At 37.3% G+C, this 26965-nt stretch overlaps 1 protein-coding gene across 5 annotated transcripts in view; it reads right to left on the bottom strand.

The window, feature by feature from the left end:
• The window catches only part of LOC131427387 (GTPase-activating protein), an 87175-nt gene that overhangs the window by 8965 nt on the left and 51245 nt on the right, over positions 1 to 26965 (bottom strand). For all 5 annotated transcript variants that reach the window (XM_058590529.1, XM_058590533.1, XM_058590531.1 and 2 more), the window contains exons 3-5: positions 19953 to 21841; positions 14393 to 14637; positions 13305 to 13503 (exon numbers count right to left, since the gene is read on the bottom strand). In XM_058590529.1, coding sequence (XP_058446512.1) covers positions 13305 to 13503; positions 14393 to 14637; positions 19953 to 21841 — 2333 coding nt within the window. The remainder of the gene's footprint in view (positions 1 to 13304; positions 13504 to 14392; positions 14638 to 19952; positions 21842 to 26965) is intronic.

The following is a 26965-nucleotide window of genomic DNA, read 5'->3' as shown; positions in this document are numbered from 1 at the left end:
TTGGATAGCTATTATTGTGTCGAATCTAAGTCTAAAACATATTCTGCTTTAAAGATCAGTTGTGACGGATATTGTCAAGAAAATTTGACATAGAACTTTGTATAACTCAAAAAGTAAACATCCGATCTCAAAACCATTCAATAGCGTTCAGGGTGACGGGAAGACCTTTTATTTGCGACTAGTTTGATCAAAATAGGTCCAGCCATCTCTGGACAGACATACACCTTTCTGCGCCTTTTGATGATAGATAAGTTGGAATTTTGTAAAAAAACATGAAAAATGGCTCTATTTCATTTAACTGAAATGATAGCAGCGTAGCATGTTTGAGAAAGTTGTGTTACGGGAATAGGACTTTCATCAAATGGCGAGTATCATTCTGAGCAACTTTGTTGTAGATACTGTACCTCGAAAACCACACTTTCAATGAGTTATCAATTAAGAAAATAAAATTGGGCTTTTGAACCACTGTGCAGTGGTCGTCTCCTGCGCAACAAGGTATTAAGGTAGGTTAAAGCCATCCCCGGCCTTACATTTCAAGATGTGGCCAGAAGGAATAACGCAAACTTTCGAACGGTGCGGAACATCCTCGCCAGAGAAGGGTACAAGTCGTATAAAGCAAGTAATCATCACATAAATCAAAATTCCTTGACCAATGAGCGTGCAAAACACAAGGCCTGCACTTTTATAGATGAAGAAACATATGTCAAACTCGGTTTGAGGCGACTAAAGATTTCAGTTCGTTTGTGCCAAAAATATCGCAAATAAAGCCGCTATGGTTAGGCGAACGATTTGCAGTTGTGATTTGAAATCGGAACCATTTGTTAGGTCCTGGACGGTATCATCCCAAATATACATCGAAAAATGCCTGAAAAAAGATCTATTGCCGTTCATCCGCAAGCAAAAGGGCAAAATCATCTTTCGTTTCGATTTGGCCAGCCGTCTTATCCAAAGTGTTTTTGAGGTGGCATGCTCCAATAAATTTCGATTTGAGTGCCAAGTTAATGAATCCTCCGAAATGCTAGGAATTTCGACAAATCGAAGAATACTGGGCTACTTCAAAGCAGCGAGTTCGACGAATTTGCTGGACAGTCAAGAAAAGGATGGCTTTTATCGTATCAAAGAACGCTCACTGCTAACTCTTCATACGATTGAATCAGTGCCATCGAAGAGAGACGGATATCATCGCAACAACAAAAACCCGACATGGCTCATTTAACATAGAATAGACACCAGTGCAAGTGCGAATTTCTGTCGGTGACATTTCTGAGAATCAAAGGTTAGCACGCTGCTGTGGAGATCCTTTCTGAAGCAACAAACGGTCGCTTATTCTCGTTTCGCGATCCGATTCTATACAGGCAGTTGATAATTGCGATAGAATCATTTTACTATTGCCGCTTATTCTAACTATGTGCATATAACCTATGAAAATGTCTGTGAATGCTTCACACAAGGGTTTTGAAATATTGCAACCTAGTATGAGAATCATCGATTCGATTTTCTGCGATAATTGTCAACTTGCGATTCTCTCTTGGGAAATTACACACAGCAACGATCATTATCAGACTGTAAATTTTTTTAAGGGCCGTGAAATACTCAGAGTAGAAAGCGAAGAAATGTAGAAAATTTCTCTCGCGGTTCATGCATTGAGAGACTCGAGTTCTTGTAGCATCTTCTACCGGATTGAAAATGTTGTATACAATATAGATAGCAATATAGCAGCTTCTGTCAAATTTTCGGCAATCACCAACACTGGTCAAGAACGTCTAGCAAATGGGTGTAAAATGAAAGAAATGTATTGATTCCGTATCAGTTTGCGCGCTGATGGGCTCAATCAAGAGGAAAGTTCTATTTGAAGAAATATAACAATCTAATGCTTGAACTTTGAAGTTCTAAAAAAACTACTGGGAAGCAACGGATAATGGACTATTTCAACTTATTGAATTTCTAATTACAGCTCTTTTTCTGCGTACAAATTTACTTTCAGTCAGTCTTTATATTTATCATGGCCAAATGGTCATGAATAAATGTAAAAAGTTAAACGACATATAGATTTATTAAAACTGTTCAATCAGTTGATCTTAAAGTGCATAGGGAATAATGGTCCGATCAGAATTTCAAATTTTACTTAGAGCAAGGTTAAAAAATATCGCATTTCGTATTCGAATCACCGACCCATTAACAACTCAACCGTGCCGTCATCACTGGTGGCGTTATGACTCACAGACATCCGAAACATGATTAATAATAATAATAATAATAATAATTAGTTGAAGCTACCTACAGTACGCTTGACCGATCTTCTCCGACGTGACTGGCTGCGGTCAGTCGGAAGCCATACAAAATGGCACAACGCAGTGTTTCGGAAAACCACATAGTTCCCAATCCTACCATCCTACCTAGTTGATGAATCATTCTGTCATCCGAAAGTAGGAAGCTCGATTTCAATCGAAGGAAGACAAAACAAGCAATATATTATTCAGATTTATGCTATTCCAATCACATCCTCTGTCTACGTGCGTCGGGACATGAGGGCATACTTGGGGTCGATTGATCGGTCCGGTTAGGCTCTTCAAGTGCACATAAAACTAGCACAAGGCTAGTGACCGGGAAACTGCGGGTGCCTTCTCCCGTTGTCCTGTGAGCAAACCACCCTCTTTCGGAACTGGGTTAGTTTGTCGAATGTGGGTCAGTTATTTGCGCAGAAGCTGTTTTTTGTTTGCATACACAACCGCTCTCTAGAGACGCGTGCCACTTCAAACTGCATTCAGCGATGTGTAATTATTGCAAATAGATATCGAATGAGAACTCCCTTTCGAACCCTACGCGTGGCAAATCAACGCGACTGTTTGCAAGTTGGTGAAGCGGAGAAATTTGTGGGATAGTAAGTCGCTGGAAACAATAGTAATTACTACCAACCTCTACCGACTGACTTACACTGCGACTTCGATCGTTCATTGTTCGAGTGAAGATTTTTCACAGTACAGCACACTGTTTCTCCGCCAATCATTATCGGTGGTGTGTCTTTTCACTCTGCCACCCAGATGGAGCTCAATAGAAGATTGGGTAAGCCACAGTCTGTAGCGTAAAAAGCAGTGCACATAATATCGAGTAAACATTTTTACTATGTGACTGCAGAATTTTCCTAACAATGGGCGACGGGGTGTGCCATGGGCTGAGCAACATGAAAGAGAGAGTTTGTATTGTTTTGAGATTGGTTGGAATTCAACAGCAGCTTCACAGTAAAACGCCAGTGTGAAGACGAGAGTTCATGTTTTAATAAGTGTAATTCAATTGATATATTGAACTCTCTCGTAATGGGACATATTTTTTGGATGTCTCCCCAAGTCTTCGCGATTTCTGCATATTCAAAATATTTTCACCCTGTCAAAGGCTATAGCAGGATAAGCATGTAAAATCTGCCCCCAAAGGGAATTCATATTGTTATACCACATTCGAAAGGTCATAGACTGTAAACTATTTTCTCAAAGTTTCAACTCTTTAACTGCCATATTGACGGAACTAGGGTGGTTCTATTGATTTCTATTTTATTTGATTTTTGAAGAAACTGCTTCTCCGAAAAATTTGAAAAAAATCAGGCATGTTTAAGGCATTATGGGGATGCTTTACAATTTTTTTCAAAATTTTTGAAGATGTATTTCTTTTATTAAAAAATACTAGAAAATTTTGAAACATATTTTTTCCCTCTTCCAATTTTTGCACCACCCTGGATTTTTTAGTGATAAATAAAGAATTTTTGGACATGTTAAAATGGTATGTTTCCATATTTTTTAAAAATGTGGACGACCAAAATATTTGATTTTTTCTAAAAAATTAATAACAGTCGACCATGCGTCCCCATCGAATTCTGAGAGAAGGAAACGCATGGTGCTTTATCTTAGCAGTTTCTAGTAGTAGTCGACCATCGCGTTCCCATAAAGTTCTCTTAAAAGGGTGTGCTTTGTTCTAGTAGTTTATGATGCAACTCAAGCGCAGGGCTTAGAAATCAAAGTAACGAAAAGAAGGAAATGAGTATCAACTTTTGCATAATACATACACGATCATACTTCGGGTACAACCTAGAAAGCTACAAAGCGAGAACTTACTGGTATGTGGTTCATATATGAATGGTAGTAATACATGAACGTCGCGAGTATCACACATCTGAAATTCGGTTATGGCAGTCAATAACTAGAGCGAGTGTCAGTTTTTTACGTGTTGCTGATGGATGTAAAGAAAGAAATTACAGTGTCAAAAGTTATCATAAAGATATGTTATCGAGGGATGTGTACAGTTTTCTGGAAAAATGTATAATAAAGATAAAGTTGGAGTTTTGTGTTTGGAAACTTCAATCGAATATCTTTATGATGGTTTTCATGGTTTGTAGACTGAGAGCGCTGTATATTTTTTTATTTATTCTAAAATTTGAAACAACAACAGATATAAAAAAATAGTGATGCGTTATTTTTCATTCTTGAGTTATAACCTTTGCATAATTTCAAATCAAGCATTTATCGACCATGTCTATTAAAAAACTTGATTCGCTGAATCGATCTCTTTAATTTTTGGGTATATTGTGTAGAAAGCTCCATATTTTCCAGAAAATATCTGAGAATACATAATTACATCAGTAAGTGATTTTCACTCTCAGAGGAACGCTTCCAGGTTTTTACAGGTTTAATATGGTCAAATATCATTGAGATTCGTGATATGCTGGTGTAAATGAGAAAGATTTATTCGTATTTTTGTTCAAATTGCGAACGGGAAGTTCTAATAAGATAATATTATCAATCCTTGGATTGGAACGAGTGCAACAAGTATCGGAATATAGTAGCTCTGGAACAGAAGCTTTTGAAAAGGATGTTCTGCCAAGTAATTTTGGATTTAAAGCTTTATCACGAGATGACCCAATTAAGACACACAGATCACAAAAAAGCTATTCGGGCCGGTAATAAGTCTCATTTTTAAAAGCTTACAAGTACTATATCGAGTACACTACAAATTCGACTGGATATTTGGGAATCCAGCGCCGTTGCTGTGAATGCGTTATTGGCAATAGAACTGTTGGTTGCTGTTCACACGAAGCCGCCATTATTCACTACCTTTCCTTATGCTCGGTTGCAAAATTTTATTAAAAATGATGTGCTGATAAAAAAAAACTTCAAGTGGGTTATGAAATCAACCACAAAATGTATAAATATTTCAGCTTATTTTAAAATTTCATCATTTAAACAGTTCATCGTTTGGTTTAAATAATATGATATTTAAAAAGTAAAAGGAATATGCTTTATTAAACTCAAATTGATGTGACTATATTAGTATTATATTAGGATAAGAATTCTATGTAAAAGTGATGCTACGGCGAAGAACAACTTATGTAAATTGCCTTAAGAAATAAACGTATTTATGGAAAAACAATTCTAAGAAATCGATTCCAACCTTCATCAGTGGCCACTTTTGTTTGACACCAATATAAAAAAGAAAAAATTAAATTCACTGCTGTTTCAACTCGCTATGTATTTAGTGAAATGTACAGAGCTGGCAAAAAGAAAACCGCGTTGTACGAGACCCAACAGTGCAAAACGATTTGACCATTTCATGAAACACTATCGAATCATCGAATTATATACAGTCACTCGCTCTAGTTCTTGACTGCCGTAACCGAACTGCATATGTGTGATACTCGCAACGTTCATATATTACTACCATTCATATATAAACCACATACCAGTAAGTTCTCGCTTTGTAGCTTTCTAGGTTGTACCCGAAGTATGATCGTGTATGTATTATGCAAAGGTTGATACTCATTTCCTTCTTTTCGTAACTTTGATTTCTAAGCCCTGCGCTTGAGTTGCATCATAAACTACTAGAACAAAGCACCATGCGTTTCCGTTTTAAGAGAACTTTATGGGAACGCGATGGTCGACTACTACTAGAAACTGCTAGGATAAAGCACCATGCGTTTCCTTCTCTCAGAATTTGATGGGAACGCATGGTCGACTGTTATTGATTTTTTAGAAAAAATTAAATATTTTGGTCGTCCACATTTTTAAAAAATATGAAAACATACCATTTTAACATGTCCAAAAATTCTTTATTTATCACTAAAAAATCCAGGGTGGTGCAAAAATTGGAAGAGGGAAAAAATATGTTTCAAAATTTTCTAGTATTTTTTAATAAAAGAAATACATCTTCAAAAATTTTGAAAAAAATTGTAAAGCATCCCCATAATGCCTTAAACATGCCTGATTTTTTTCAAATTTTTCGGAGAAGCAGTTTCTTCAAAAATCAAATAAAATAAAAATCAATAGAACCACCCTAGCTCCGTCAATATGGCAGTTAAAGGGTTGAAACTTTGAGAAAATTGTTTCCAGTCTATGACCTTTCGAATGTGATATAACAATATGAATTCCCTTTGGGGGCAGATTTCACATGCTTATCCTGCTATAGCCTTTCTTTCTGCTACTGATACTGGCACTGATGCACAAACCGCGTAAAGAATTAGCAAACGGCATTTTTCTTTCCGATTGCCATCCCATGGGTGTCCGTCCAGTGCGAGTCACAAATTCTATCACGCAGTTTCGGTGTGAAATCAAACCCACGAGAAGTGAATGCTAAAAAGTGTGTTTTTTATGTAAATTTCAAACCAACCAACATAACCAACCAGCTACGACGAGGGAGAGTTGAATCCATGAATCCATAACTGCAGAACCATCCCCCACCCAACCCAGTGCAGAGTCCGGCGAGGCAGACTTTTGCCGCCGAGCTGCGGCGCGACCCGGTACCGCACAGAACAATGCTTATCGCTCAGGGTCTCACCGGGGATTGCTGCTACAAGTGACATAATTGTGGGAAATTTCTCCACCGTCGCCTCCCGCCGAATGACTTCTCGGTAGTCGCACCCGAAGCAATGATGAGTTGCTTCAGAAAATAATTACAATTAGTAAAATGCAAACAATGGCTTCTGTCTTCATCAGTTGTTATCGTCGCCCGTACGAATGAATGGCGGAGTACGAAACAATTGTTATCCGAAGTTGTAGAAATAATGGAAAAAAATAATCGTTCTTCAGTTAGCATTGCAAGGTGCTAGTAAAATTGGATAATCGTATTTTAGAAACATAACTTTTCATTGATTACCGTGACTGAGAATGCGTTACTGATTCATAAAAATTTAGGTGCGAAAGTGTAGTTCGCTTAATAAAAACATTGTCTTAGTCGCTACTCATTTAAGTTTGAAAGTAAATCTCCTGTGGTTTTACAAAAGACGGTGCGCCAACAGTAGATCGCGGACAAAAATGTAAGATCTCATTTGTTATATTCAAAACTTAGACATCTATAAATAAAAATTTTTTTCGGTGTCACGTAGCTTTCGAGAGATGTTATGGCAAGCTTTCATCTCAAACTTGAAGTTTGACAAATGGGTCCGAAGTAGTAAAATCGCCCAGAAAAAAATGACTATTATTTATTGTTGTTCAAATGTGCATATACCAATGTCATATACCAATCGATTCAGCTCGACGAACTCGAGGTCGAGATCTCAGATCTCAGATCAAACTAGTCGCAAATGAAAGGTCTATCCGTCACCCAGAACGCTATTGAATGGTTTTGAGATCGGATGTTTACTTTTTGAGTTATACGAAGTTTTATGTCAAAATTTTCAGTTTTTTTGACAGTATCTGTCACAATTAACCTTGAAAACAGAATATATTTTCAGACTTAGATTCCGCACGGTAATACCTATCCAACAAGCCATAGTTTGTTAAAATCCGTTCATTTCGTACAAGCCAGTTGTTGTATTTCGAGCCCCGATCTGGATGCATTCTTAGTGTCAGTAGGATCGTAGTTCTAGCCATGCAATGATTCTGTACGCTAAGAATCGGCTGCGAAGTATGTGGAAACAGAAAGATAAAATTTCACAAAAAGAATGTAATGCCAAGACTTTGCTTTGCTATAATTAGGTTAAAGCCGGTGTTATATAGATATATAGAAAGAAGTAACAATTATCATATAGAATCTGCAAGAATCTGTATAGAGGAGAGAGTAACTGATGGCAAATAAGGCCAATGATTAAAATGCACCAAGTTTGTACATGTACTACATATTTTGAGTGAATTCTGAATGTTCAACATTTAATTAGTTCAACTGAGTTCAACTCGCACAGGTTTCCAATGATTTAACCAAGTGAAATTTGTCGGCCGGAATCGGTCCGATTGTCGAACCGATTGATCACGTTATTCTATCATCATATAATGAAGCAGTAAAAGTTTTCTGTAATATTATTTATATTGGTGACAAACCAGACTTTCTTGAAAATCTGTATAAAATCAGTATTTTTTGCACAATCCATAGAAAATTCAGTAAATTTCACCAAAGTACTTGAATATCAGTAGAATACTGAAAAATCCGTATATCTGGTAACCCTGGTCGGTGCTTCTGGAACCGAAAGCTGGATATCGGCATAGTGACATTCGGTTCATTCAACCATAAACTAATATGACCTAGAATTTTTTAAAGATTTCCTATGACGATTTGAATTTGGAAAAAATGTACCAGTAGTCGGACTTGGACAAAATTCAGCGAATCATTTACGGGACTATCAATGATTTATTTGGACTCTGAAAACTAGAGAAATTCATTAGCCAATATATAAGAGGTAGTTTATGAAAAAATATTCTTGAAATTGTCATTTTTACACTAAGAACCCTACCTCCGGAACCAGGGGTTTGATCCGAATGAAAATTGAGATATGATGGCACCTTAAGACGTTTCATAAGAATCTAAGTTTGTGAAAATCGGTTCAGCCATCTCCGAGAAAAGTGAATGCCATTTTTTTTCACATTTTTGGTGCATATCACCCTGTAATTCCGGAACCGGAAGCCGGATCCAAATGAAATTCCCAAACTTTGACCATTGGACCTTTCATTTGAATCTATGCTTGTTAAAGTCGGTTCAGTGGTCTCCGAAGAAAGTGAGTGCTAATATTTGTCACACACAGACATTTGCTCAGTTCGTCGAGCTGAGTCGAATGGTATATGATATTCGGCCATCCGGACCTCGGTTTTCAAGGAGATGTTATAGTCTTTCTATATTAGAAAGGCAAAAATTTTGAAGTTAATGTAAAATTTGCCACTTTTTAACAAAATAATATCATTGTTCAACAGATAAACATATTTGAATGAAACTTTCACAGATCTCAGAATTTATTGGAAGATTCTATGACAGTTGACAAATGTGCGCTTCGCAAAACTCGGCACGTGTCAAAACTCCAAACCGCGAGTAATACTTTCAGTCATTTAGTTTAAAAATGATTACTGGCCAACGACTTTTTCAACGATTTTAGATTCAACGATATTATATACATTGAACTAAATCAATGGTTTTCAAAAATTATGATTATTATCAAATATTAAAAATATTTTTATGCAACATTTTTAAATTTATGACTTCACTTTCAAAAGATGACGAAAAAATTTCATTTGTAAATAACTTGTTTGTGAATGTTCTTCTGAATTTGTCATTTTAATGACTGAATAGAACCAAGTTTTGAGCACTTGAACAAAAAATAAAAATACACTGAGGTCTCTTTTTACGTACCGCGTTGAAAACCGCGTAACTTCGGAAATCCGCGCAAAAAATCGCAAAACTAAAGATTTTTTTTGATTCTAAATGTCTTAGAAATGCATGAAACGTCAAGATTATTTTTTGAAAAAAGTCGAAAAAATAAGACTTAAAAATTTCGAAATAACAACAGATCTCGACGTTTCATGCATTTCGAAGACAGAACGAGAAAACCGGATAACTTCGAATATTCGCGTAAAAAAAGACCTCAGTGTAGTTTTTCTTCATGCACGATTTCATGAGTTATGACACAACTGTCTTTAAATTGTTTTAGCTGTATCTTCTTTAACTTTAAAAGACACTTATAAAATTACCGTCCAATTTTGTATTAATTAAAAAGTTTAAAATAGGAGTATTTAAAAAAAAAGTTAAAAGTATGTTTTTGTTTATTTTTTTCGGGAAATTTTCTAATTCTTGAAGAAGCCCGGATTGTCCAATCAAAGTCCTACCATATCTGCATCTGCACAAAGAATGACTTCTATGTTTCTACGAGTTTTTTCAATTTTATATTCAAATATATCGAAAACTACTACGCTATTTTTCGCGAATAACTTAAAGTTCAAATTTACGACAAACGTTGGTTTCAACAAAAGTATCAATCAAATATTGCAAAAAAAATAAAAGGTTTTTCTAAATATTTGAAGTTCTTTTTAATGTTTTATAACGGTAACGGTTTTCAGAGCATAGTTTCGTTTTTCGCATAAAAGAAGTGAGCAATTCCAGAAATGCTTAGCAGATCATCAGACTCGACCTTCTCCGATTTGGATGAAGCTTTGCACATGGCTTCAGTATGGCAAACCATAAGTTTTGAACCGATCCGACTCACAACTGATTTTTAAAAAGGGTGTATGTATTTTTGCATTTCACAAAAATTGCATTTTTCAAATCGTTGTAACTGTTAATTGTACAAAGATGGCGTTCAGGAAGAAGTTGTAGGGAATCGATTGGGCACTCTAAAAAAAATATACACTGAAAAAAAAATTTGATTTTTTTCTCAATAATTACAAATCAATCCGAAAAAAAATCAGGGTTTTAATTTTGTTTGATAATTTTTATTTGAAAGCTGTTATTAAAACCTACAAATTGATGGCTATCCCATCCGTGCCATTTGAAAAATGAAGAAGTTACAGCTAAAACAATTTACAGATATATTCGAAATTTCAAGTTCTCGTTGAAAGATAATCATTCAAACAGTAGAACTAACGTAAGTACGTCAAAACGAATAAACACATGTAGAATCCAGTGTGGGTGCCAGTTGATTACAACCAACGTACGTACCGGTGAATTGCTTACCTAAATTCTACCTGTTTCATATAAAAATAGCTATGCATCGTAGAACAGATATCAGTTTATAACATATCTCTTTCGAAGCAGTTACAATACTACAATATAGTTTTCCCAAAGTGTTGTAAACCTTTTCCTGGTTTTGTGTGTTCCGGAAAATTTTTCCGATTAACCGAAACCATAATTGGAAAATTGGAAGCTGAAAAGTGCAAAGTTAAATTGAATACCACATTAAGCATTTGTGTTCGCTGTCGTAGGCGGGCTTATAAGGAAAGTCATACGATCGTAATTTAATAATTGTAGATATATACATGTAATAATTGTAGATATAGCAAGCAAATAAACAATTCATGGAAATATAAAAAATGGTGTTATAATTAGATATCCAAGTATCTCAACAACAGCTATTTTTAGAAGAAAGGATTTCATGAACAAATTTATTTATCATGAACAAATTTAACGTGTACAATAATATTCTACTGTTTAAATGATTATCTTTCAACGAGAAATTGAAATTTAGAATATATCTGTAAATTGTTTGAGCTGCAACTTCATCATTTTTCAAAAGGCACGGATAGGATAGCCATCAATCTGTAGGTTTTAATAAGAGATTTAAAATAAAAATTATCAAAAAAAACGAAACACTAATTTTTTTCAATTTAATTTTTTTGGTTCGTTTTTAAAATTATTGAGAAAAAAATCAATTTTTTTTCAGTGTATATTTTTTTAGAGTGCCCTATTGATTCCCTACAACTTCTTCCTGGACGTCATTTTTGTACGATTAACGGTATCCGAATTACAACGAGAAGAACTTGATTATTTGCATGCACCCGTAAACTGTTTTAGCTGTAACTTCTTCATTTTTCAAAAGGCACGGATGGAATAGCCATCAATCTGTAGGTTTTAATAACAGTTTTTAAAAAAATATCAAAAAAAAAAATAAAACCCTGATTTTTTTATTTAACTTTTTCGGATTATTTTGTAATTATTGAGAAAAAAAATCAAATTTATTTTCAGTGTATATTTTTTAGAGTGCCCGATCGATTCCCTACAACTTCTTCCTGAACGCCATTTTTGTACAATTAACGGTTTCCGAGTTACAACGATTTGAAGAAGGTAAATTTTGTTAAATGCAAAAATACATACGTCCTTTTTAAAAATCAGTCGTTAGTCGGATTGACCTCTCCATCGGTTCAAAACCTATGGGTTGCTATACTGAAGCCACGTGCAAAGTTTCATCCAAATCGGAGAAGGTCCATTCTCATTTTGTCACTATTTCGTCTACTCATTCCTGGAATTGCTCAAGTTGAACTATCACTGAGAAAATCGACTACTGAACAGAGGACCGGAATGTCATATATCATTCGACTTCATCGAGATCACAAAATGTCTCTGTGTATGTATGACCGTATGTAACAAAAATATGCTCTTGATTTTCTCGAAGCTGATTTGACGGTCCCATATCATGTTATTGAATTTTGTTTGGATCTGACTTCCGATTCCGGAGTAGCAGGGTACGATATATAAAAAAACTAGTGTGATGATGCCTTTCTCATATGACATTGAATACAAACAGGAAAGTTTGTTCAGGCCCAAACTAGCAAGGCCTGAAAATCGATTTTTTCCGAGCCAAAATTAGAAGAAGCCAAATTAATTTGAATGGTATATGACATTCGGGCTTGGCTCAATGGTTGGTTTTCACAGTGATTGCATAGCCTTTTTATATGAGAAAGACAAAAACGAAAAAAAAGTTTAAAAAATCACTGATCCGATTTCCAAAATCATCTAGATACGACTTTCAGTTTCAGAATTACAGCCCGATAAATAAAAAAATAGATTTCAAGTGCGTGTCTCAATACATGACGCTGAAAACCGAGCAATATACTTTCAACCAGCAGTACAGGATGCACCATCTGGGCAGGACATATTTAAATGTTTTTAGACGATTTTGGAATATGAGCAAGTAGGTAACTAAAAATCTTACTGCAACGAATCGAAAATCACGCAACAGTGTCCTCCAAAGCAATTCAGCTTACCATTGAGGAGCACTCAAAAATGCAATTAACAAGCGTCGTCAATGATTCAGATTACACCAACGGAATCATAGATCATTGTTTCAAAAGCTCCCGAAATCCACTTAAAGTCATGCAGCCCCGGCTCATTCACAAAATCCATTATCAGTTGTCGCAAACAGACAGTCAGACAAACAAACAACCGAACAAAATAAACCGTCCGCCGCGGACATTTACTCGGGCCGCCTCGAAAACCAGGCCAGCATTGATGTCGAACATCCGTCCATTGTTTCGAATAAATATCCAGCACACCCAAACCCACACCGCACACCCTCGCCACGCATCCGTGATCCAGATTAGCTGATTGACGGACGGGCAGCAAACGCCCCTTACCTGAAAGATGTTCTGCATCTTGAAGCTCCTCTCGGTGAGCCGTTCGACGGCCAGAATCTCCGACAGCGGTATATCACAGAGTGGTCTCTTTCCCTTCGCCTTGGCGTAGCTGAGCGACTGGGTCGTAAGCCGAAAGTAGCGCTGCTTGAAGTTCCGCCGCCCGAACCGCTTCCGACCTTGGGCCCGCTTCGTCATCATCCTGTACAAGTGCACGGGCGGGGGTGGAATCGAAAAACAAGAAATGTATGATTTTACTATTGGACATGGTTAGTCAGTTGTTTTTGTTTTCGAGTTTTGCTTATTTTTTTCGTCTTCGCCTGTCTTTGACACTGTCGACCTCTCTCGCTAAGAAACGCTTGCAGTTTGCTGCTGTGCTACCGCGGCAGGCCCGCAGGTGAAGAATCGTTTTACGATCGATGAGCAAAGACAATGAAGAACGTGATTTAGTTTTTTTTTGTTTTGTTTGCTGTGGTTACTGCAGTGCATACAGAAAATCTTAGCGAGAGCTACGAGGAGAATGGGTTGTAAATTAGGAGCATCAAAGTAAAGAATAAGTGGATACGCGATAGAATTCAACACAATAAAAAAAAACCAAAAACTAAATAGAGAAACAATGAAACACTAAAAAAGACAATTACAGGCAATTCGAGTCGATTGATGGCTATATGGGCGAGACTTACCATTCACTGGCGGAACAATTGCGATAGATCCAGCCCCGTTGGAAATGGGTTTGTATTAATTTTTGGTATTTACAGTACACAGTAGTTAATAGGAAGAGAGAGAGGGAGAGAGAGAACGAGAATTAAAGTGTCAGAGCATGAGGAATACAGCGAGAGAAAACAACTGGAACAAAGACTTAATTCCACGAAATCGGGGTCACGAAAAAACTAGTAATTTATTTGTTACTCTATCGGTTTATGGAACACTGAACCAGTAATTGATAGCAGATAGGAGATACAAAAAAATGCAACGTTCGTGATAGACTAACACCACCGACCTATTTGGGAATTCTTTGATCGACATCGATTTGAAAATGATTTGAGTGGTTTTGGACACGGATCGGATCGGTGGAACGGTCCGAAACTTACCCCTCTTTCAGAACCACCGGCTCCAGTACCGTCGATTCGCAGTCGGTTATGTTGGCACCGACCGTGGAGATCACCTCCAGGAAGTGTTTGATTGCGTCGACATGCTTCTCGGTGCAGAACTTCTTGTACAGTTGGCCGGTGTACTGCTCCTTGCACGGTTGCTGGGCCGATCGGGAACTGACCAAGTTGCCCAGCGACTGGATCGTTTTGGAGATTAGCGTCAAAGTACGGGTGGTTTGTTCGTCCTAAAAGAGAAGGCAGAGAAAGGATGTAATTTTGCGTAGATTTTAATTTGACTAGAATACACCTAAATGAAAATAGCAATAGTAATTAGCAGTAAAATTTTTGACCAATTCCGCAAAATGATAACAAGTCGTACTCCGTTTTTGATGAATTCCAGTATAGCAAAAAGTTTGTTTACGGATGGAACGATCATTGTAACTCGAAAACTATTATTTTTATTAGAATTGTGTTTATAAAGAAGTTAAGAAGTTGTCTTTGGTTGGCGGTTCAATGCATAAGGGACTGGTCTTACAAGCCAGTTGTCGTATGTTTGAGCCCCGACCTGGAAGGATTCGTAGTGTCAGTAGAACCGTAGCACCAGCGATGCAATGGTTCTGTACACTTTGAATCGGCTGCGAAGTCTGTTGAAACAGAACGGTCAAATTCCACTTCAGGAATGTAATGCCAAGGCTTTGCTTTGTTTAAGAAGTAATAAGAAATTAATCAATTGGGCACCCTGAAAAAGTGTGTTTTTACAGTGATTGCAGAGCCTAAAAGAAATATAGTCAAAAAAAAGTTCCGGTAGGTTCGATCGATTTGGTGTCTTCTGCAATGTTAAACATACCAGAATAAACCAAATCGATCGAAACCTCCGTTTCTGAAACATATACACGGAAAAGTCAGCGATCGCAAAACAACTAAAATATTAGTTGTTTTTCTGGTTTTGATTGGTTAAAATTTGGTACAACTAATCGACTATTGTTTTAACTAATCTGTCATTTTTGATTTATCGTGCTGGCAGCTTAGCAACGACACCCAACAAGTAATGAAACGTTTCAGTTGAGCAATGCCAAACACCCTGAGCGAACAATGAAACGTTTCAATGAGGTGTCAGTCGTGCAATTGAGCAAAGACACAATCCCAGCAAAGTTACTTGTATGCATGAAAGTAAAAAAAATGTCTCAGTTGTTTCGACCAATTATTCAGTTATTTGAACGTAAGACGCCAATTGCAATAAATATTTTTTACTGTTAGCCTCTTCTGGGGCCAGCTAATCGTTCACTACTTGAACAACGAAATTTTACGTAATTAACTACTTATATCTTTATCACTAAGCTCACATAGCATAAAGAAATGCACCAAAAGATAACAATTCTCAAAAGGGAGCAAAGTCGAAGCAAAGTCTTGGCATTACATTCCTTTAGTGGAATTTGGCCTTTCTGTTTCAACAGACTTCGCATCCGATTCTTAGTGTACAGAATCATTGCATGGCTAGTACTATGGATCCTACTGACACTAAGAACCCTTCCAGGTCGGGGCTCGAACATACGACAACTGGATTGTAAGACCTGCGGGAACTAACCAGAAAAATGGTCACAGGGAATTAGGATTTTTTCCTTCACTTGCAGAATGACTCGCTGGTAAACCTAATGCTACAGATACACTTTCCAGAAAATACAAATAATACCACTTCACTTTAGCAGCTAATTTTTAAGAGTTAAGCGGTTTTAATAACATTGACATGAACTGTCTCAAAAGTAAGGCTAGAGTGATGATGCAAATTGTTTCGTTTGTCCATGAATAACACTTATGCAAAATTTTAGCCAAATCAAAAAATAAAATACTACTAAAATAATTTCAACACACTTGCAAAACATAGTTTTTATGTAAAATAGCCATTCAAACACTATAATATGACGATTCTACTGCTCAAGAACTATAAATTTGTCCAACATGATATTTCTACTAAAAATAACCGTTCTCGAGATATTTGGACACGAAATTTCAACAACCTAAATTTTCGTTAAATTGTACTGTTTCAACAAGTCTACATACGGGAATAGTTAATCTATATTAAATACACAATTACCAATAGCCTATTAAAGTCGCGCAATAGTATAACATAAATAACATAAACAAATCAACACTAAATCCTGTTTCTAGTTTTAGGTTCAAAATAAAAGTATTGGGAACAATAAATGATCGATTTTCTACAAGTTATTTTGCTCAAAAATCATTGAACTTTTTTTCCAGTTTATAATTTTTGCGAGTGCCTTTTTGATTTCGTAGAATTTTTGAGTTTTAAAAAAGCCTTTAACTCACATTCTCAAATATCTAGAGAACGGCAACATTTATGGAAAAAAAACCGCTACGAAAAAATTTAATCTGTAAAGTCATATTCTAGTGTTTGTTTAGTTTTCTGAGCACGCATACCGTTTAAAACACTCAACTATACGATGCAGATGTCATATTTGATGTATTACCGTGAATGCTAACAGGTCTCAAAACTTATCGAGAATTTCTCGTACAGCAAAGCTTCTGATCCGTTCTTGTTTTCAATGTCATCAATTTCGCTTTAAGATATGTTTCCAAATGCTAATAGTGAGCCTGTTTTACAGCAATTCTATTCTATAATATACGATCTCTCAAAAATTCCTGCTATTTTATACAATTGTTTTTCATCGAAAGCCCGTATTATATTTGTTTTGTCGTTAGGGTGACCATTTTTATGTAAGGGTAGTTGAAAAATCGATTTTTTGGAGGACAGTTTTTTAAAAAATCATAACATGGTAGCCACTAATCCGATTTTTTAATTCATGAATATGTTAAAAAACCAATATTTTTTAGAAAAATATAAAAATATCGAAAAAAATATGAAAATATTACGTTTGAAAACGCTCATTATTTCACTTTTAAACGGTGTTCATAGTTTGTAAATAGGCATATTAAAAATTTAGTGGAGAGAAATGATTTCATTTCTGAACTTCAAAAGATTCCAACTCAAAAACGAAACATTTCACTTAGCTATTTTTTTAAATGCTTGAAACAAAAACCGAAATTTTCAAAATTAAACCAATGAAATGTAATGCTCTTTATCCATAAACCATGAAAACCGCTGAAAAGTGAAACAATCAGCATTCAAACTTAGAAATCCATGTTCTGAGCCCAATTTATAAGATTTGTATCCTTTTAAACACTCATCCCCTGTAATTCAGGAACCGGAAGTCAGATCTGTTAGGAGTTTCGTACCTCGGAGAAAATTTAGTACCGTTTTGTGGGCTCATCAACTTAAAAGTCCTGTGAGTTTGAGATTTTTTTTCCTTTTTTTGAGCTCTTCTTTACATCTTTTTCTATTTAAGCAAATTTTTGAATTCGCCGTTTTTCATCCTATAATTCCGGAGCCGGTTGTGGGATCCATACGAAATTCAACATGTTTTTATGGGACATTAGTGCTTTTCAGTGCCATTCGGTTCAGCCAAATAGGAGAATAAAGACTGTCCCAGAAAGTATGGACGCACTTTGATTTCGCTGTAAATAAATCACAAGTGTTAGATATTCAAATTTTATTCGATATACTGATAATATCAGACTACAACAACAGAATATTATTCTCAACATATGCTACTTAGCCATTGTAGACTAGCTGGCGCACCTTCTTCCTTCTCATTAAATTCCGTACAGACTTCTTGGCGACAAGTTTTGACACTTTTTTCCAATCTTTTTCGAACTGTTGGATGGTTTCGGCTGCCGAGACATGTTTCCTAAGATGTACCAAAATTCCTTAATTGGTCGAAGTTGAGGGCAATTTGGTGGATTCATGTCTTTTGGGACACATCCAGAAGAATCCTTGTGGCTTCGAATCATGGGTAGAAGTCGTTTTTGTAAACATTCCTTGATGTATATTTCGCTGTTCATTAAATGATGTGTGGTGATGAAGGGTTTCGAAATCTTATCTCAACTACAAATCGCTTGCCAGACCATGGCTTTCTTACCAAATTTTTCGACTTTAATCGATGTCTCGGACTGCTTTAACACTTGTTCTTCTCGCACCGTATAATGTTGTGGTCCCGGCAAGGATTTGTAATCGAGTTTCAAGTAGGTTTCGTCGTCCATGATTATGCAGTTCAAATTTCCAGCATGAATCGTATTGTACAGCTTCCGAACCATCGGCCTGATCGATGCTTCTTGTTTCGGACTACGTTTTGGTTGTTTCTGCTTCTTATAGATTCGAAGATTCAAACATTCTTTAGCACGAAGAACTTTTGACTTCGAAATGCCCACTTTTTTGGCCACATCCCGAACTGAAACCTCCTTCTTTTGCTCGAACGCCTTCAATATACGTTTATCCAACTGAGGGTTAGCAGGACCTTTTTTTCGACCCGTTTTCGGTTTATCCTCAAAGGTGTTATCCTCACCGAACTTCCTGATTGCATTTCGCACGGCTTTTTTACTTACTCCTTCCATTTTTGCTATCTTTTGCAGTGACAATCCGCGTTCTGTGCACCATTTGTACACAATTTTTCGACGTTGTTCTGCTGAAAGTCCACGCATTTCGAAACAAACTAATGAAAACGAAAAAACAACTGCACAAATACACATTTTTACACACAGACATTCTGCGATCTCGACAAACTGATTCGAATGGTATATGACACTCAGCTTCCGGGCCTCGTTTCACCTAGATCTCTCTGATTTTCTTTTTCTTGGGAAGATGTTTCCCAGTACTGGTTGAGAGGCTTTTGGTTCACAAATCACATTTTCATCCATTCATTTGTCGATAGAGTCGTTGTGGGGTTTTCGGACTCGTACCTAGCTCCTAATTTTGGCCACTCGTTTTTTCCTTCAATGTCCGTTTTTTCCTTCAAAGTTATATAAATATGTAATAAGTTATGGGGTGAGTTGACCAGTCGATAGCAGTTCGTTGTAAATTGACACCCGATACTCAGTCAAAATTGATACAATAGATTATGAAGAACAAAACGGTAACGATTTGAAGAGAAAAAAAAAGTGGGTGAAAGTGTGTAGGAAAAATGCTACAAGTGTTGTACAGTATTTGATGAGTAGCGTTAGGTCAAGTTACGGGCCCTGAGATTTTCAAAAATGAATTTTTAGTGAAAAATTTTGTCTGTTGCATTGTTTACCCAACGGTGTTTTTTGAAATACAATACGATCTGAAAAAAAATCAACTTTTGGTGTCAAAGCTCGATTTGCTTATCCAGACACAAGACCCCATCGTGCTAAGCACTTTAAAGATATTCCAATGATGACACCACCAATAAAACCAGCAACGTTTATCAACGCCTTGGAATCGACACTACGTTTTTTATTGTGTCTCCTAGCTGACAACGTTACCCAACATTTTCATTCACGTAAAGTAATAAGTCAAGCGCTACGATAAGATAACTGGATACTTATTTTTAGCTTTCCTTTAAACAATCTAGATTAGAAACAACTGAATCATTTCCTTCTGATAATCCGAAAAACGTAAACAGAGCCATTCATTACAATGTGACATCTATGTTTAGTTTTGGTGTCTTCCAAACTTTTCCGTACTTACCACTGGTTCCGTTGTCAGGTCGAACAGCTTCGGGCCCAGTATTGCGGGCGCAAAGAACCGCAGAAAGATGAACCCGGACACGACCGAGTAGCGAACTTCCTTGTTCTGCGGGAAGTACTTGGCCGCACATTCGCGCAGATCGTGAAAAATCTGGCACAGCACTGCCGGACACTTGACCGCACTTTTGGTGATCGCTTCGAACACCTTTTCGACGTAATCCTGCAGGTTGATCAGATTGGTGTCGATCATGCTCTTGTCCTTGACCCGAGCGGGATCGATTTCGCAGGGTTTTTTGTCGGAAAAAATTTCCGCCACGATCGGCCGCAGCGTATTGTGCAGGTAGTGCAGCCCGGATAGCCGCATTGCTTCGTCCATCATTTTGGACACCAGAGTGTTGCCACGAAAGATGGTCGTTGGATCCGTCAGCTTGGAGATCTCGTGGTCCGCTAGCGATTTGATCATTGGGGCAATCAGATTGGTGTAGGTGAACAGACGGACCAGCGGCTGGGCTACTTCCGTTTTGTTTTGAATGATTTCACCGAGGATGTGCACGGCGCTGGAAGTGATCGGTTTTTGATCGATTGATTGAATCAGAATGTTCAACAGCTGATCGTAGGTTGCCAGCGGGAACACGTGGTCGGCGGTATAGTTTAGCTTGAGGCGAAGTGATCCAAGCGAGTTATCACAAGAGAGCCGGGTTCCGGGAGGAGTAGCACAAGTGCGCGATGGTCGCGAATGGCTTGTCCGAGGTTGCAAATAATACCAAGCGCTTTGCTGCACGGCGTTCAGTTGCTGCTTACCACGCACCGGCAGTTTGATTTCACCGAGGAACACATCGTCTCCCATACCGGGACTGTCATGCCAAAACGTAATCACAACCTCACACAGATCCGCGCCCCCGAGTGGGACCACCGTGTAGGTATTGTTACTGTCATTTTTTGAGTCACTTCCACACGCGTCCACACACAGATCGAAGCTGACCGTTTCTCCGAATTCCGGATTGACCGTCTTCTTCCTTCCCTTAGTACGTTTCGATATTTTCTTTCTATTCGAATAATGAGCAGTTAGTATTGCGTACGGATCACAGAGTCCATTTTTGCGTGCCAGATCCATGCACTCAGTCAGTTTGATCGAGATGCGCGAACTCCTGCTCGAGCTGCTGCTACATTCGAGAATATTACGGAATGGATGTTGCTGTACGTTGTTACCAAAGTCGCTGCTGCCGCAGACGATTCGCCTCTGGCATCCAACCCCTCCGATGTATCCACCGAAAACCCCGTCGCTGCTTTCGGAACCTAACTTAAAATTTGTACTATTCACAGAATTGTGCACCACCTGCTGTATCAGGTGTTGCAGATGTTCCGGGGCGGCGGAGTTTTCCTTCGTATCACTGCTGCTGTTGCTGCTCAGCACACTGCCGAACGACGACGAACTGTTGTTCGTCGAGTGGTTCACGTGGAAGTGGTTGAATTCGTCGAATTCTTGCGTCTGCTTCAGATTCCCCACTCCGTCGTCGACGGTGATCTGGAGGTGGGCCATACCCTGCACCTCCGAGTCCTCGTCGACGGGCCGGAGTGGGAACCAGTGATCCTTGTGGTTATACTGGTGCAGGTCCTCCCGTTTGATCGCAATCTTTCCATAGGGCTTATCCTGTTTCAGGTGCCGATCCCGGTCCCACACGTACACGGACAGGTAACGGAACCGTCGCGGTATCTCGAACTGGTACTCCTCGCCGAAAAATGGACTCAGCGTCCGTTCGATCGTCGGCGTTCGGCAGATTTCCTCCTGGTCGAGCGCAACCGTACAGTAAACGTCACGATTTTCCTTCGAGCCGGATGAGGAGGCGGTGCAATTGTTGCCGTTGCGACCGACAAGATTTTTCGCTTCGCCTGGAACGAGAAGGAAATTTATCGATGATTAATTACATGGATGCAAATAATTACTTTCTATTTATATAACGCTGTTGCCAAGTAAGAACACATAAGTGCACTCTAATTGCATTGGGTTTTCAAGTGTCACCGTCAGCAGTATTGCTGTGCTCATTATTTTGCCTAATATCAACGGAAAGTACCTCTCAGTGCCGTCAAGAGCACTTTGGACCTGTCGAAAGCATTGAATCGAAAACCCCTCAAACGCACTTAACATTCTCAAGGTTACGGGCCGGTATCTTTGCTTATTACCCGAAGCGCCGCTACACGCCGGTCGCGATAATCTATGTGTATCAACAAGTAAATCATTTCCGGTCGTTATTTACTGTGGTTCTTCTGTTTACACTTATTACTGCCGCTGTCTATCACGTTCCTCTGTTCAGCACGGGGACGAGGCAGGCGAGAGATAGTGCCAGAGTGGATGAATAAATGAATGAATGGCTCGGACTACCACATCAAAGCGAACCAAATAGGCAACGGTGTGTTTGCGTGTATGTGTTATAGTTGTGTAATGTGTAAAAGTTTCCAAATATAGATGCGATAATGACAATCTACAATTATCACGTCATACCAAGCTCTAACTCTAGCCTGAAAACCGCATATCTCACAACCGGGCTGCACTACAGAAGCTGATAATCAGTTTATTGTGCGTGTCTGAGTATATCTATTATCTGTTGTTTGATCTGGTCGACAATGCGCTCGGATATCCATTTGTCATGACCTACAATGAAGTCCATTGAGGTACTAAAGCAGACTACTACATGCTGTCACAGCTCACCGAACCGACAAAACTTCCGGTTCTGTCATCGTGTGTCAGTGATACGTGAACTTATTATAATGCCCAGTAGATAACAACAGCCGAGCATTACAGCTCTTCGAAGGTATCCGGTGTACTATTTGTTATCGGATAATTTGCCTCAAATGGATTTTGGGATCTTCATTTATTATATTGTTTTGTTTCGATCGTAAACAACTGACCATTCAACAAGCAGCTGATTTAGTGTAAAAATTTACAGTGTAATTCTGGTTTATGACCATGATTCTCCCTCGTTCTAAAGTTACTTAACATTGTTTCAAGTTGTTTATAGCCCTCTCCTGATTGACGGCATCTCAAACTGCATTTTTCCTATTTGTACAGTTCCGGAAATGTGTAGCTATCAGACCCCCACTCAAATGAAACTTCAATTCAACAAACCAATCATTTGACAGAGACAGAGAGACAAATCCGACTCATGACCGACTTTTGAAATGGAAAATTAATTTTTTATGCACTGTTTTCCAAATAGTCGTAACTCGGAAACTGTTAACTGTGCAAAAATACCGTGAAAATTGTAAACATTAAAAAACAAATTCACTGAAAAAAGTCCAGTTCTTCAAAAATTCGAAAATATACCGAATAACTAAAGCGTCTCTTAGTTTTTTTATTTCAAAAATAATTTCATTTCAAGTTTTAACTAAAAATTCACATTTGATGTTGATTTGGTTAGTGTGAATTAAATAGAGGAGAAATTACAGCTGAATTGATTTTCAGAGCCTAAATAAATTATAGGGGAGACCGGGGCTAAACCGAACAACTTAAATATCTTGTAAACCAGCAATTATGTCGATCCATGTGATTGACTGTGTAAACGCGCTTTCATTTGACGGTCTTAAGTCAGTTAGCTGGATGACGTTGAGCCAGTGGCGTCGTCAATCCTGTTCATGTCAAAAACGTGTACGTTTTTACCTTTTTTTTATATATATAAAAAATAGGTATAGAATTCGCTCAAATTTTCGAAAAATTTTCCGAGGCCCGGAGGGCCGAATGTCATATACCAATCGATTCAGCTCGACGAACTGAGCAAATGTCTGTGTGTGTGTGTATGTGTGTGTCTGTATGTGTGTTGTCAACTAAGAGGTCGAGATCTCAGAGATGGCTGGACCGATTTTGATCAAACTAGTCGCAAATGAAAGGTCTCCCCGTCACCCAGAACGCTATTGAATAGTTTTGAGATCGGATGTTTACTTTTTGAGTTATACGAAGTTTTATGTCAAAATTTTCAGTTTTTTGACAGTATCTGTCACATTTGAACTTGAAAACAGAATACGTTTCCAGACTTAGATTTCGCTCGGTAAAACCTATCCAACAAGCCATAGATTGTTAAAATCCGTTCATTTTTAACGGAGATATCGATATTTTTGTGTAAGCCTTATTCCAGTAGAAGGAATTTTGAGCGCTGTATGAAAAAGCAATGCTTGGGAGCAACATGAAACACGATTTTTTATACTGTTACATATAATTGTTTCTAGCTATCAAAAAGACTGTGTACAGCATCCTTTTTTATGACAATTTGCCTCGGACCAATTTTAGCACGGTTCATTTTTGGCAACATAATCTTTCGAATATGGCATATGTAAACCAGATGATACCAGCATTATCGAGTGGGAAGTAATTCCATAATTATATTGATTTAAACTATTTACAGCAATAAATGCTGGAAGAACATGACTTCCATATACCATACGACTCAGTTCGTCGAGATCAGCAAATGCGTGTGTGACAAATAATTTCACTCAATTTTCTCGGAGATGGTTAAACCGTTTTCTACAAACTCAGATTCATATGAAAAGCCGTATACTCCCAAACAAGGTTCCTGAATTACGTTTGGATCCGACTTCTGATTGCGGAACCACAGGATGATATGTGAAACGAAATTAAAATAATGCAATTATTTTTCTCGTAGATGGCTGAACCGATCTAAGATTCAAATGAAATCTAAGAATCGTCTATGATTCAAATGAGAGTTCTTAAAATCCTATAAAACCTCTTACTTTTTAGTCAGATCCGACTTCTGGTTTAGAAAATGCAGGGTGATTAGTATAAAAATGTCCATTTCACATAAATTAATCAGGTTTATCGGGTTTGCAGATTTGGATAGTCGATTACCAAATAAATTTATTTCAGTTTGAGCGGTATTCGTTTTTGGATTTGGAATGTATCCCCAAATTTTAATTCGCACTACAATTTCTCAAAGATCTCACACACTCCTCAGGTGAATTTAACTGATTTCGGCTACACCGATTTTAGAATTCCGGTTCCAGTATCGAATCGATTCTCAAAGCTCAATCATTTTCTCAAAAAAGACCAAATCGAACTTCAAAAACAAATATTACAGGACTTAAGGTCCCATACAATTGGTGAATTTTATCCGATTCTGGAATTACAGATGATGAGTTTATAAATTTCATGTAAATTGTTTGGCGTAATAATTTATGGCCATTCGAATCATTTTGGGCTATGCTAATTCCTGAATACCGGCTCTGGAAGTACCATAAATAATGACGAAGACTCTAAAGTGGAACTTTCTTCGACAACTCATGGAATGTTCAATCGATTGTAACACGCCAAGATTGAAATTCGATATGTTTTGCAGTTTCGGCATTACAGGGTAATGAGTGATTAAAATCTCAATTTGCCGTTTTAAACGACGATAATTAAAATAATGTCATGAGAACTAAAACACATAAGAATATCCATGCAAAAACACATGCGTATTGATAAAAAAAGGTATCATCTCACTGCTAGGTGGATTAATCACGTTTTTAATGATTTTAATGGTTTTATAGGTATATTCGATTTTTGTGCATCATAACGACGGTTAATGCTTTTAAAAGTTTATTTCGCGCTGAATCCAATGATTATTCAGTGCTTTCGATTACGTGTATAATGCAATTATAATTGAGTCTCGGAAATTCATTGTCTGTGCGAGACTTAACCAGACAAAAAAGTGGGGTTCAACCGGGCACATAATTTTTGACTAAAACCTCTTAACGGATTCTTTAAACATACCCCTATAGATGTATATTCAAAACAATCAACTAGTATTCAATAAAGGCTCTAAAGTCAGTTTCTGCATAAATTATTTGGTACAGTAGGGCGTCAAGTCTCGAGACAAACGAACAGAAAATCCATTCGAACATAGTTTCATTTTCTTCGCGCTTTTTGAAGTATCCTGAAAATTTGACGTACTACTGCACTGATGAGTCAAAGATGAAACGTGAAAAAACTACAAAACGGTTGTGTGTCATGAGCACAAATAAAGTTAACCCCTGAAGACCTGAACATTCAGCTGCAATCTTTTCACATTTTATTTTAGACTTGCAAAAAAATAGAAATTTAATAACTATAATTAAATTTCTCTTCACACATGTTTTTCTCACGGCCTTTATTTTATACGTCTAGGCAACACTTCCTAGGCAAATTGTTGCTAGGGAGAGCAAATTTACATACACTCTGATTCTAAACAAATTATGTATCAGAACATCTTACACTCTAATCCTGACTTGATAATTTGGCGCTACACACCGTTCGCATATTTGGACATTTGCCAATAAGATCTACAAACTAGAGAAATAATGAACAATTTTCAAGGGAAGTGCAGCTCTTTACATGATCATTTATGAAAAAACCCTTAAAATCAAAAATGTAAAACTAATCACCCTACTATTCCGGAACCAAAAATCGCATTAAGGAAAAAAAATCAGAAATTTTATATGGCATTTAATACTTTTCATTTCAATCTAAGTTCAGCAATAGGTTTAAAATACAAATGTCGGAAATAAATGAGGATGCGTTGTTTTCATCACTATGTTTGATCGATAATTTTTTGAATTCTTGAAAAAGGATTTGAAATTTTTACAGTGTACAGATTTTAGAAGTGCCCTATCGATTTCCTAACATTTCTTCTTCGATACCATTTTTCTGCCAATAACAGTTTTCGAATTTATTCATGTCGTTAAAACATGCTTTGGTTTTTGCTTAAGATAATTTCAAAAACTAATTTAGGTTCATTTTTGATACAAATTTTTACTCAGATTGATTCGAGTAGCTCACAAAAGTATTCTTCACTTATTCGGCAGCATAACTTATACCAAATGTATCAATAATAATAATAATACATTAGATATCGAATACAGGTCACTTTCGGAAATAATTGTGCGGGTAGACTAAATTTGTTTTGTCGGTTAAATCATTTGTAAGATTATAATTTCGGAAAAGTAACAATTTGATCTTTGAACTTATAACCCAATATTAGTCTCGAACGA

Source organism: Malaya genurostris, chromosome 2, assembly GCF_030247185.1.
Source record: "Malaya genurostris strain Urasoe2022 chromosome 2, Malgen_1.1, whole genome shotgun sequence".
NCBI lineage: Eukaryota > Metazoa > Arthropoda > Insecta > Diptera > Culicidae > Malaya > Malaya genurostris.
Note: the sequence above shows the minus strand (reverse complement) of the source record. Positions and strands in the feature narration are given on the sequence as shown.